This window comes from Eschscholzia californica, unplaced genomic scaffold (genome assembly GCF_041429995.1).
Source record: "Eschscholzia californica isolate CP2 unplaced genomic scaffold, dmEscCali1.0.p SCAF_3, whole genome shotgun sequence".
NCBI lineage: Eukaryota > Viridiplantae > Streptophyta > Magnoliopsida > Ranunculales > Papaveraceae > Eschscholzia > Eschscholzia californica.
Window position 1 is genome coordinate 65,700,991 of NW_028238420.1, and position 14,379 is coordinate 65,715,369.

A 14,379-nucleotide genomic window follows, 5' to 3' on the forward strand; every position below is an offset into this window, starting at 1 on the left:
TAAATTTCTTATACCAAGACCTCCATCTTTCTGAGTAGCTTGTAGTCTTTCCCAATTTATGTAATGCATCTTCGACTTCTCTAAATTATGCCCCCACCAAAAGTTTCTTTGACATTTCTCAATTTTGTTAATAATTCCTTTTGGTACTAGATTTGTCGATAAAAAGTATATTGGACTAGACGAGAGCTCACTCTTGAGAAGAATTGTTCGACCTGCGTGTGATAACGAGCTTCTCTTCCACCCCGTAAGCTTTTTTTCCACTTTTTGCAAAATAAAATCATAAGAAGATATTTTATGTTTCGGCTTTAACAGAAAATTCCCCAGATATTTTATCTTCAGATTCCATCTCCTTTACTCCTAGAGTCTGTAAAGTCATCTCCCTCTTTCCTGCATCGCAATTTGCACTCAAGTGTATTGCTGATTTCGTATAATTTATCTTTGGGATATTTTGCAAAAGGGGCAAAGTAATTTTCCAAGTGATGAGTTTGGAGCACAAATTTGAATTTTTTTGAGTTTGGAGCATTGACTAACTTTGACTTAATTTTCCATCCAAAGATAACAAAAACTAACTTTTTAACTTAACTTTCTATCCAAAGTTAACGGAGACTAACGGATGTTACTGTCAATTTTCATTACTGTTAGTTCTAGCATCGATGATTGAACTAGATTAGTAACTCTTATATTTTTTGATATTTTGGATAACATAAAGATACTTAATTGATTTAAAGATTGTTATTTTTTGGACGAGCTAAGTTACTTTGATTTAAGAGTTTACGGTTGTAATTTTTTGACAAAACTAAATTCCGAGATGGATGAATGTGAACAAAGTGTTGGGAACGTTATATAAATATTTCAATATTTTTGAATGAAGGTTATGTTCATGTTAATGAATTGATGAATGCTACATATGGATGAATCATGTAAATTTTTTTTTAGTATTTTGTACTATACCAAAGTAGTTTATAAAAGTTTATATGAAAATAATGGAGTTTGCATTGGTTCAAAAGTGGACTTCTTCTACAGACAAAACAATTTTGGTCGTAAACTATGAATTAATTCCGACCATTTGATGCAAAATAATGTGAGTCGTCGATGCTAAAATCTAACAGTAATGAAAAATTGACAGTAACATTCGTTAGCCTCCGTTAACTTTGGATGGAAAGTTAAGTTAAAAAGTTAGTCTTTGTTATCTTTGGATGGAAAATTAAGTCTAAGTTAGTCAATGCTCCAAACTCAAAAAAATTCAAATTTGTGCTCCAAACTCACCACTTGGAACATTACTTTGCCCCTTTTGCAAAATATCCCTTTATCTTTTGCCCCGAACAATTTGCATAGATATCTAATATATTCTTTAACGAACTTATATTCTCGGTTGAAGCTTTGCCAAAGAAAAATAGATCGTCCGCAAACATGAGGTGACTTACACTCGGTGCATAACGATTAATTTTCAGACCATTATACAACCCATTTGTTTCTGCCTGAACCACCAATTTAGTAAGAGTTTCCGAACATAGAATGAATAAATACGGACTAAGAGGACACCCCTGCCGTAGTCCTCTCTCACTGTAGAAATATCCCTTTGGTCTGCCGTTCAGTAAAATGGAGAAAGAAGCCGTTGTGACACAATTCATAATAAGTAGATGGGTGTTTGCAATAATACCATTCTTATTTTTTGACAAGGTTGGACTGGAAACGTCAGCATGTCCCGTCCAAGGGCAAGAGGGGGATACAAAAAAATCAGGAAACAATGAGTTGTCCTGACATTTGGACTGGAAACTCATTTTTTGACAAGGTTGGATTTATTTTGGTTTTACCCTCCAAAAATTGGACCTTTCACTCAAAAATCCATTTTAAAGGGCTTTCAAAACTCATCCGATACCATCACCATGTTACCATGTATGTACATGATGAAGCCCAAAGGGTAGAGAGAGAAACTCAGAAGCAGGATGGTTTTTGTTGCAGAATCAAATAAGTCATAACAGTTCTAACGTGGGCAGTTCATATTCCCCTTTTCTTCTCCTTCAACCCCTCACTTTTTGAAATCAAAACTAAGAGCATCTCCAATGCAACACTCAATCTTAGAAACTCCGAGTGCCATGTAGGATTTTTAGAATTTTTTCTTAAAAATCGTCTCCAATGCAACACTCTATTTGGATCTCTAAGATGACGTGTCAAGAGTGGAATAGAGATATCTCAAGAGGACACTCTATTTCTAGAGTGTCCTCTTGAGATATCTCTAATTGTCCAACTCATCAATATTTGATTTTCAACCAATAGAAATCAAATCTTCTATATTTTCTAAAATAACTAATTATTTATTTACGAAAATAACTGTGCCACATAAGTAAATAAGATAAGTTTAGAGTTCTGCATTGGAGACAACAAAAAATTGAAGATCTCTATTAACACCACGTAGGAATGAGAATCTCAATTGGAACTTGACACATACGATGAATGGAGATTTTTTTGAGCTTTGCATTGGAGATGCTCTAACATCAATAAAACCCATGTTCCCAATGATGATGAAGTTGATGATAATGGTAGTTTTGAACAACTTCACCACCAACTCAAGAGGTTAAACCAAGATAGGGTTTCAACTTCCAAGTTCCCCAAACCATTTTCAGTTGTTGGTAATGAAGTATTTAAGAAATCTTCTTCCTCATTTGATATTCTTCATCATTTCTTTGATTTCAATTCACCAAGAAGTTTAGTAACTTCTCTGCAACAAAAGAAACAACAACTAAAGTCTCCCACTTTAGACTAGAGGATGGTCAAGAAGAGGAATGGAAGGTAAGGACTAATGATTTAGCAGTGTTGGAGATACTTAGAGAGCGAAAGAAAGCGATCGAGACGGGTAGATTGAAGGGGAGAAACTTACTAGATGCTTTAGAGAGTGCAAGTAGTGAGCATCATAAGATTTTTGTAGTGGGTGTTCTTCTTCTGTTTTGATTCAAGGTAGTGAAGTGAGATCATCATCTTTTTGTTCATCTTCTTATGGCAGTGGTGGCGGTGGAGAGAAAGTAAGGACAGATGAAGTGGTGGTTGGAAGGTAAAAGAGGAGAGAGATGCAGTTTGTGGTGGTGGTGGTGGATGGAAAAATGGAGATAAAGAAATGGTTTTTATGGGTTGGTTTGCTATTGTATTAATGGCATTTGCTTTAGGTATTATCACTTGGAAGAGCTTTGATAGTTATGGAGTGGAAGATAATGAAGAATTTTTGTATCCTACTTAAAAGTTTCTCTGTCTCTAATGTTAGGGAACATGAAAAATTAGGCAGAGTGCGGACCGAAATCATATGTGATTTGCCGTGATTCGCAATTTAGCTAACCAATTCAATTTCATTTGAACAAAACAAAAATCACATGAAAGATGGCATCCTAGGTGCTACCAAAGACTGAGCTCCATCTGCAAATATGGTGGTTCCAGTCATAAAGCGAGATTAGTCACTAATCAAGTATATAACAATCGATGTAAGGTCATTCTTCACGTCAAGCCATCTTAGGAGTGGCATGACTTCTTTCGTTTTTTTCTCTGCCTTCTCCCTCCCTATTGATGATACATACTCGTCTTTTAAGTGCAAACCACGAGCAATCGCGTTAACTCTTATCTGGTGTTTTCCAATATCTAAAGCTGAAACCTGAAATTGTAATGGTGAAAGTAAGTATTAATCAAGAACGAGATAGAGCATTGAGAATTTAAGGGAGGGTGTTGAACAACGAAGAACGTCAAGCAACGAGAGGGTTTCCTCTAGCCCTAGCCACATCGAGCCTCACATAGGGCTTTCATGACGGATTATTAGGTCGACCGTCCGCAGAATGGAAGTTCAATGTGTTCATCAACGTCTGACCTAAATCTACTTAAGTTACTAGGTGATGCGATTTTGTAACAAGACGAATACTTTTTTTTGAATAAACAAGACGAATACTTCCTCTCCAATCTTTTAAGTGACATTTCAATCTATATCTTAAGAAGAATACATTAGAAATAAATATAAAAAAACCACGACAAGTGATTCCTATAGACTGTAGTGATGTTTGAATTTTGATCGTACTAAACTATATGTATTTGCAAGCTAAAAGCAAAGTTAGCGATTTTGGGTTACCGTGACTAACTGTTGAACAGCAGCCAAGCAAGAAGCATATGCAGCAGATCCTGGATAAAGCCCTCTCTCCGAGCCCATGAAAGTCGTTAAAAACACGATTGATCCGCCCGTTTTGAAGTCTCTCATCCTTTTACCAACAGCTTTTAGTAGAAACCATGCCGACATTAAGTTAACTTTCACAATTTTCTTGAATTCATCTTCACTCAAATTCAGAGGGTTTTGCATCTTCCCTGTTCCAAATAACAAAAAGTAAGACGATACAAGCTGAGCTTGACATTGCCATTATAATCCTTTCCTCATGACTTATTGTTTGAAAGTTGTTGCTCGAACCATAAGAAAAACATTATTTGACAAGCGACTAATTTTGATAGAGGATTTTAAGAATCAGAGGTAAAGGTAAAGATGTTTCATTTCAAATTAAGTTGATTGTGCAAAAACAAAGTTAGTCATGTTTACAATAAACTGTCTAAATCAACGATCGATGCTCTAAAAATTACTATGTTTCAAATTTCAGATAAAACGAGTTAGTCTTCTCCAAATTCACATGTAAAGTTCATTTTGGTTGGATGGTAACATATATGTCTCTCTGGTAGAGACACCAAAATTCGAATTTTAACGTATAAAAAAATGCATCAATGCAAGACGAAACCTCAAATTTGAAACTGAATAATGGTAAAAGAACCATTAAGCTGAGCAATGATAGAAAAAGGCTAAAAGTCAAAGCTCACTCCAAACCTTAACGAAGTCAACCGTCTTTGTTTTCGGGTCAACTCTTTCTCGCTCTCTTAATACTTTTTCACTCCCTCGATGGAGAGTTGTTTCTCATTTAGGTACGGGGGAAGTCTATTTTTTTCTTAGCGGTTTCTATCGTTTTTCTTATTTGCTTAGGGAAATCAAGAAATCTAGTGGGAAAATATGTACCGTCGTAGGCATAACAATGAACAAGAGCATCAAAATTCCCCAAAAGTCTCCAACCCTTTTCTACTCCCTCATCAAAGACTACTTCCTCAGATGACTCAAAATCCATTCCAACCACTTCAACCTTAGAAATCCCCTCCAATGATTCAGATATCTTATCTGCAATAGTTTGAAGCAGGGAGCTTTCATCTCCCATTAAAACTAACCTAAAAACAAATAACCAAACAAAATCCCATAAAGAAAAGAAATCAAAACTCCACAAAAATAAAACTAGACAACCTTCGGACAAAAATCTTATGTGGCTTGCCGTGTTCCGTGGAGTAAAATCATCGGAAACACAAATCACAGGCCAGCCACGCAAGATTTCTTGTTTACCCACATTAATGGTAGACATGATAATGATTGGGGATTAATGGAAAGACCAAAATTACTGCCAAGATCAAATATTTTTCTTTGGACAAGGTGGCATTCGAATCTAAGCCAATTCAATCACCTTGGTTCTCAATTTTGTTAGGTAGCTGGTATAGGGAAACCTGCTAGGTGTATTGGGACATCAGTCATTTTGCAAGTATACACCATTTTACTAGTTATGCTATAGACACTATTAATTCTTAAAATAAGTTCACATATGTCCCCCAATTCCAAAATCCCTTTCTCTCCTCCGTACTTTGTCGACGACTCTTTTGCTGCGGGCAGAGAGAGTAGGTGTAGAGAGGAGAAGGAAGAACAACATTTAAGTTAAAAATATAAATTCTGTTGGTATTAGTATCAAAATATTTCTTAACTTAAAAGGAATAATATTTATGTGTTAAACATATAAAGAAACCCTACCTAAAATATGATCATCCTAGATTACTTGGGATCTCATGGCCCCTTTATACTATTTCCAAAGATTTATTATTGCACATCTCATTCCCCTTTATATTATTTCCAAAGATTTATTATTGCACATCTTCATGCAACCATATTTATAAAGGGAAATGATAGAGTGACTTAGAAATTGGTACTTAGAGGGTGACATATTTCCTCATTTAGAAACAAAAGCGGTCCTCACCGTAGTCAAACTTTGAAAACCCCTTGTCTTTTAGTGATTCCACATCAGCTGGGCATTAAAATGCCCAAAAATTTGGGCACTCTAGCATCTCCCATTTATAAAAGGGAAATTTGGCCAAAACTCCCTACAAAATTTGGACTTCGGTTAAAAAGGATCAGTCAATCTTTTTTATTCTTCAGCTCCCAGATACTTTTTTAATTTGCAATATTTTGCGACAGCTTTGCAACGTTTCACGACAATTTTGCAACGCATTGCGACAACTTTACAACGCCTTGCGACTAACTTTACAACTGTTTTGCAACAGATTTAGAACACCTTACAACAACTTTGCAACACCATACAACAGTTTTGCAATGTTGCAACACTTTTGTAAAAAAATTGGTTTTAACCAAAGAAAATACAAATATTTGAATTTTTAACAAATAAAAAAAATATAACTTGTCTTTTTAATTAAAAAAAGTTTAAAATTGGGTCATTCGCCCCAATTTCCTCTTAATAAAATGCATTAAACTTCATAGGTTTCCTTCAAGGTGAGATTGAAATGAAAACCGTCACATTAGTATCGGTAAAGCTAACTCATCTAACTTAAAGATCCACTTTCTTTATTGACGTGGGACTATTCCTTAACACAAATATTTGCATTCAAGAAGAGCTTATTCTCAAATTTAATCGCCCAATAGTAATAAATAATAACCACTATTTACAAGCTAAAATGTTCCCATTTATCGCTATCCTAAGTACAGTATCTTATGCAGTAACTGCCAGAGTATTATGAAAGTACAAAATTACTAGTTTATGTGAAAACTGTAGATAGAATTAGCTAAGTTCTTATTGAGGACAATGTTGTTAATTAGAAACCAGTATAGATTTGCATTTGACCCAAAATCTGTTCAAAGTTGTCTGGAGATTTATTGATGGGATGTGAATGCATCCCTTCATAAGTTGTCACCACTATTTCTTCATCTTTTGATAACCTTTGCACTTGTTTCTTCACATTGCATCCTTGTTGTGTGCACCTATAGTAGCTCCTGCATTATTACCAAAACTAAACAATTAATCAATTTGTTTTCAAAATAATCACCTCTATTACATGAGCAAATATGGAGGTCGTCGTGATGTTAGTTAATTATACTTAGTTGAAAAGCTTGTTTAATTACAAGGAAATGTTGTGTAGGACTTGTATACTAATTACAAATTCTCATCATGTCGAACGATGTGGGATATTATTAATAGTTTCCCCTTCATTCAAAGATTAGAAGCACTCAATGATATCCTTAGCTCATAGTGACTAAGATTACGAAGTCTTGACCTAGTTGTTCGATCCTTTACTCCTAGCTCTAGTACTATGTTAGAAACTTTTGACCTAAATCTCTAGAAAGTTAACCCAAAGAATGAAAGTAAAAGAGGATTAAGATATGATGCATTTCCTATGTGGTCAAGGGGGTTAGGGTTGTTGGATTAACTATCATTGTGAGAGTTTTTGGTTTAGGATCATACATGTACCTCATTAAGATGATAAATTATGTCTCGGAATTTTGTTTGCAAATATTGATTTAATTTTTCTTACTCATTTCATCGTAATCATCTCAGTTTCTAACATTTGACAGATATCATCCATTATTGCCTATAGTGTCGATCTTATGGTGTGACGATCTTATGCAAAGAGTACCATGCCAAGAACCACAATTAGATTGAACCCAATATACATGGTCGCTATGATATCAATTTCATCTGCATAGACCAATTATACATGATAGTAATCAGGTTGACCTAATGGTTCGTGACACAATACTCGCGGTAGTCTATAACTAGTCTTTCCATGACGAGTAACGCTGGAGAACAGAAAAGCTAGACAGACTCTGTGTAGAAATCTTACGTGATTTGCTGTGAGATCAGAGAGATATAATTACCTGGGATGTTTGTTGTTCTTGACAGCTTTCTGACCATACTTTCTCCAACGATACCCATCATCAAGAATATCAACATGACTTCTTGTTTGAAAAGCATACCTTGGCTTTCTTACCTTCTTGTTCTTCCCACCTCCATTATTGATACTGGTAGTACTAGTAGTCTCCTTCTTTATCTCTCCTCCTTTATCAATATCCTTCATCTGATCACTTCTCACACCATCACCACTACTACCAAACAGACCACTTTCACTAATCTGATAATTATCTGAATAATTAATAGTACTATTATTGTTCTTTTTTAGATAATATTGATCATCTGATGAACCTGCAGACATAAACAACCCACTTGAACTATTATTGTTCTCATGGATTAAATTATGATCTTGATCAATATTATTGAAATTCACCATGTAACTATTTGAGGGTAAGAGATGATGATCATTAGATGCCTTCGTCCACAACGAAGACTGCTGCGGGTAACCAGGGAAAATTATAGGGTAGTTTTCCATGACAGATTGAGAAGAAAGGAAGAGATAAGGTGGAGATGATAAAAGTCTCTTAATACATGAATTTATACAGTTTGGGGTGTGTGGGAAAGTAAGGCTGCTTACCCACTGTCCAAAACCTAAACCAATGGTTGAATAAGGGTAATATGGTAATAAAACAACGTTATAGCGGAACAAAACCGATTCAGTGATTATATTATTGCTACATCAAAATAATAGTTTAGTTCGCTCTAATAAAAACAGTAATTGTTTGCTAGGCTCGTAAAATGTCAGAATTCTGACCAACTAAGGTGAACGGGTAAGATTTAGAAAGAGAAGTTGTTCTCATTTGCCATCCCTCGCATCGGCGGTCCTCATATATATATATAGAGAGAGAGATTGGGTTTTATTATTTTAAGTTCATTAATAGTACAAAAGTTGAAATTGATGGTGGACTCATCATTAGAGTTAGGAAATTTGTACCAGAAAGAGCAGTTTTCATAACAGTACTCTAGTTGAAATTTAGTGTTTGATTCATAATTAGGGTTAAGACTTGAGGATTTCAAATAGTTGATCCTCTCACTCAAAACTTTCAATCACAAAACTGTAGATTCTATGGACTCTGCTCATCTTTCTGGGTCAAGGACTCTCTGAGGGGAACCAATTGCTGGTTAGCACACATTATGACTAGCTAGCTTCTGTCAAACCTAAAAAGGGCATAAATACAACCTTAAAAGAAAGAAGAAAAACTTTGCATCAGAGGAAGCATAAGTACAAGAAAAGAAAATTGCATATTATAAAAATGACAAGAAAATGAAGTTTACATGACCTATATGGGGGATATAACGGTCTATCGTGAAAAAAAAAGAAGTTGGTCAAATGTTGGAGGTCATTTGGGATTAGTGCTTTTAAATTATGTCGTGAGATAATTAACTTCCATACGAGACTAATAGTTGTCATAAACACACCAATTTTCAATATGGCTTTATGATTTTCAATGTAACTAGATTCTATCATTCTAGAAGATCATTCCTCATCAAACCTGATAATTCTGATTGAAAAACAGAGTCACATTTCTTTTATCTTAGTCATATAAACTTAATCATTCTGATATCATTCTTATTGAAAACCGAATCACATTTCTTTTATCTTAATTATTTAAACCTGATCATTCTGATTGAAAATCAGAATCACATTTCTTTTATCTTAGTTATATATATATATATCATCCGCTTGTACAAAAGTAATAATTTATTCTTAGAACTTGCATTTCCGGTATGACTCATACGAAAGATATCTAAAACCTAGATTTGTTTTACAATATTATTTGTTAATAGTTGGTGATGATGGGTAAAGGAAAATTCCTCTTGAATCTCACGAGAGGAACAAAAGTACTAGTTCCATTTTAGCAGTACTTGGGAAAGAAGCACGTGAGTTTGAGATTGAATTTCATTTGTGTGTGTGTTTTGGGTCCATTATGGTCTGCGCAGCCCCCCTCCCTATCAAGCAAAATATATTCATTCAAAGTCTTCTAATGTTTTCAAATGTGGGTAGAACACGCCACCTCTTGATGCTCTTGTATCGCTTAGATTCATTACGTGTTTTTAGATCATACGATATACTGATTTTAAAATAATTCTATGTCTCTCCAGTGGAAATACCACAGATCAAATTTTACTGTATTTCATTTTTTTTTTCAAAAGAGATACTAAAATGCCCTTAGAAAAGGTCACAAGACAAGTTATTGTCTAAACTACGTTTGATAACTTTTTTAATAGTACCATTTGCACTTGGATATCGTACTTCGTTTTGGCCAATGCATTTGTAGCGTCTCTTTAATTATCAAATATTTACTTTTGGAATGCATCATAAGTTCTAGAAAAACTAACCTAAGTGAGTAGCTAGTACATCAAGGTAACATATTGAGATCATCTCCATGACCAAACATGACGAAGATTTAGGATTCTTCGAACGTGGATTGAATATTACATATATATTATAGATAAAAAAAAAAAAAAAAAAAAAAAAGAGAATCAATCATAACTATTAGAAAGTGATTTATTTTTTCAAAATTTGGAATGAGTATATGCAAGTCAATATTGAGATGATGTTGAAAGAAATGTTTTTAGAAAAGAAATGGGAGAAGGGAGAAGAATGAAAGTGACCTCAAGTCTTTAAATTTGAGCATTTTCTTGGAAGATAGGGAAAAATTGTAAGATATTAAAATATTAACTGGTCGCCTATTTGAGTCACGAACTTGTGGTTTACCTTAATTATCGATTGTCCCATGTAATATATAAGTGCGTATCTATTAAATGGAGGATACCTATATTCTTCGTGACCTTTAAGGGTTTGCTTAATGACCTCTAGAGTCGGTAATGTAACGTCCTACAGTTTATGAGCTTATTCCATTCTCTTCATAAATATATCAGCATACTATATATGATGATATTTCATAGTGAATTTCATCTTCAAATATATCCATGTTATATGATGTAATGAATTCACAAAAACTAATCATTTCCCCATTGGTTGGATTTATCCTAATCCATATCATATTCTAAATTAAGTCCCTGATATGCCAAAAATTGCGTATAAGCATTAGATCATTAACTCAGCCACCAACACAATTAAAAGTATGATTTGCCTTAGATTTTAAAATAACAATTAATGAAATGAAACTAGCATATGTTTGGTGTGTGTTTTCCTTGTGCTATCTTTCATATTTTCTTTATCAAAGATCATGGTAGTCAAATTTTGACCACATTTTAGCACAAAGGAGAAAAGGAAAGAAGGAAGAAAGAAGGATGGTACATGAAAATGACTAAGAAAGCTACCATATGCAGCCTTTGTTATCATTTTGCCCTCGGCGCCGGCCCTATGAGCCATGTGGCCCAAGGATATTGATATGATGGAATTCACTGATCAACATTCATAAATCGTACAGGTCCACCAACCCCAATACGGAAATGAAGAATTTGAGAAAAGTGCAAAATGTAGTAAATTTGTCGGGTTAGGTCTCTTTCATTAATAGTCGAACTTAGACAGTTATCGTGCTTATCACATCTTCATGATGTATCAATGTCTTGTAACGACCAACATAGATCGTAGTCGATTTCTCAAGAAAAAAAAAAAGGTTAAGGCTTTACTATGGTATAGTGCTCCTAAAACTACCACAGGCATATACCACAACAGGTGACACCATAACAAAAATAGAAACTATATAGGCGCCACAAAATTATTGGGTTCAGTGTTTTTGTTAAAGACGCTCCATTTTTTCATATTTTCCCCTAAAGTTTACTTTGAGGGAGTCACTTTAAGACTACTTTTAGCAAAAATGCGTTTAAAAAATTGGAGCGTCTCAATTAAGCCCGTCATATCGTAGAATCGGGTCTCGGTGGAAGTAATTTGTCATCAAAATTTATTTCATGTAATTTAGGCTATAAATAAAGTAAAAAATATAATTAATTTGTTAGACTTTAGATCTCCTTTATATTGTTGGGCTTTAGACCTATTTCATTCATGGTTTAATTAGACGATTAACGTGCGCATCACATCATCGCGATGTATCAATGTCTTGTAACAATTAACGTAGATCGTAGTTGAATTCGCTAAAAAAAAAGACATTTACTATTGTTTACTTGTTATATTTGTAAAAGATAATATTTTATTGAATTATTTTTTGATTTTTGCATTCTTTTTCCCCACAATATTGCATAATAAATAATAAAAAGAAGCAGACAAAAATAATTAGTTGAATGCAAAGGTCACAAAACTACAAGTGTTCTCTTAGAGCATCTCCAATAAGACACTCAATCTCTAACACTTAGAATGCCACATATGACTTTTTAGAGTTTTTGTTAAAAAATCATCTCTATTAGTACTTCGTTAGAATTTTAGACAAGACGTCGAGTAGAAGTACTTAAGATGATACACTATCAAAGACCAACCTCTGCTCTGTTTTTTAATGAAAATAAATAAAAGAAAAAAACAAAATGATACAATAACACAACAAATGTATTTTTTTTCTGCCAAATTAAAAAATACGATGTAGTAACACGAAATGTTTGATATAAACAACATTCCCAAAATACGTGCATCTTCATGAAATCTATATACTAGATACGTTTAATTTGTTAATATTATTGAAAGTGGTATTAGAGGCGAGAACGGCTCTTCACTGAGGTCCTGAGAATGTAGGATTGTGATAATCCTACATCGCTCATGAGTGTCCGGAGCCTGGGCTATAGGTGTAGTACGCTCAAGCTTGATAGGCGTTAAGGCCTTTTAGGGGAGTTCGTGGAGCTTTCGCTAAAAAAAAACCCTCGTACCTGTGAGGTGTCTAATGCCGAGACGATATCGATAACGGCTAGGACTGGGAACATACTTACCCTCTGACACCCATCTGTCCTTTTTCATATCCATGTAATTTCTTCATTTCTACAATGGTAAGACTGCTTTAAACTTGTCCAATCTAATTTTCCTTATTTTGAAAGATATTAGTATAAGTCATAATCATCAATTATTTGCGTTCTAATTACAAATCCAAAATAATAAAATACTACCAAACAACGCGCCATAATAATCCATCTAGACTACTCTTTCCAACCATCATTTTCTCTCTCTCTCTCTCTAAAACTCTCTTCTGTTCAATCTGAAAAAAACTCTTCAATGGAGTTGTCTTCGTTTACCCTAATCGGCTTAAGAAATTATGTCAATTCAATTATATCTCAGTATAAACCTCTAGTTCTGGTCAGAGGCGGAGCCAGGAATTTGAGCATGGGCGGGCTGAACTTATATTAAGGATTCACGAAAATTTTCAATTTCTATACACCCCCTATCACCGTGCTAGTTCAAATTTATATTTGGAAAAATTTAGAATTTTGGCTAAACTACATCATTGTATCATTAGATCCATCCATATCTATCCTTTATACAAAATAGACATTATTGGGTTTAATACAAATAGAAATCTTTGTGGATGTTAATATACGAACTACTTTAAAATAGTGAAGAACTTTATTGCTAGTAAGGGAACTAGTTTAAAATAGAGGAGAAATATACACAAGAATTAAACCTTAAAATAGTGAAGAACTTTATTTATGTTATAGTTGTTGATGTTAATAGTTGTGGATGTTAATATACGAACTAATTCAAAAAAAAAAATTGCTAGCAAGGGGACTCAAACACACACACAACCTTATGGTTATAACCTTTTGCCTTACTAGCTGGGCTGCTGAAGTCTTTAGTTAAATAGTTCAACGCAAAGTATAAGTCAGGTGGGAAGACTCGGGTTACATTGTAAAAAAACCAACAAAAGGTAGAAGTTACAGGTGGGAAGACCCGGGCTACAGCACGGCTTAGCCCACCTATAGCTCCGCCCCTGGTTCTGGTTTTTACTCCTCTATTTGCAATCTTCATCGCTTCAAATCTTCACTCTTTACTGACTTTTATTCAAGAGAAAGGATTCAAATCTGCTCTTCTAGGGTTTATCATGAACTCAATAAAGTAAGTTCCTTTTTCACGATTTCAATTCATTTTCAGCTCTTCATCTTATCTTAATCCAATTAATTATACATCTAATTAACTTTATTTAAATCCAATCAATTTAAACATCAGGTTGATTCCAGGGGTTAGAAGTTATATTGATTCAGAAAAACAAAAGGTAAATTTCTTGATTTTTTAGTTAATTACTTCATTTCTTATCTAATTTTAGGAATAATTTTATGAAAATGTATAAATAAAATTAGTATTGATTTTGGATGCATTAAATTGATTTTGTCAGTTTGAGAATTAAATGATTTCTAGTTCAGGTAATGAAAACTTGATGAGATATATAGTTCATATTGTAGAGGTAACTAAATGGGTTGTGGGGCCTTTGAGTAAAGGAAGGAATATATAACTTTTTGA

General features: G+C 34.0%; 1 protein-coding gene and 1 pseudogene across 1 annotated transcript; both read right to left on the reverse strand.

Moving 5' to 3' along the window:
- Positions 1-3,005: 3,005 nt before the first annotated feature.
- LOC147553499 (uncharacterized) lies at positions 3,006-6,326 on the reverse strand (annotated as a pseudogene).
- A 401-nt stretch (positions 6,327-6,727) lies between these two features.
- Positions 6,728-8,542, reverse strand: LOC147553500 (uncharacterized). Its single transcript, XM_086669548.1, has 2 exons — positions 7,985-8,542; positions 6,728-7,102 (listed from the first exon to the last, which is right to left on the reverse strand). The coding sequence occupies exons 1-2, from the start codon at positions 8,491-8,493 to the stop codon at positions 6,925-6,927; spliced, it is 687 nt and encodes a 228-aa protein (XP_086525674.1). The 5' UTR covers positions 8,494-8,542; the 3' UTR covers positions 6,728-6,924.
- Positions 8,543-14,379: the final 5,837 nt, after the last annotated feature.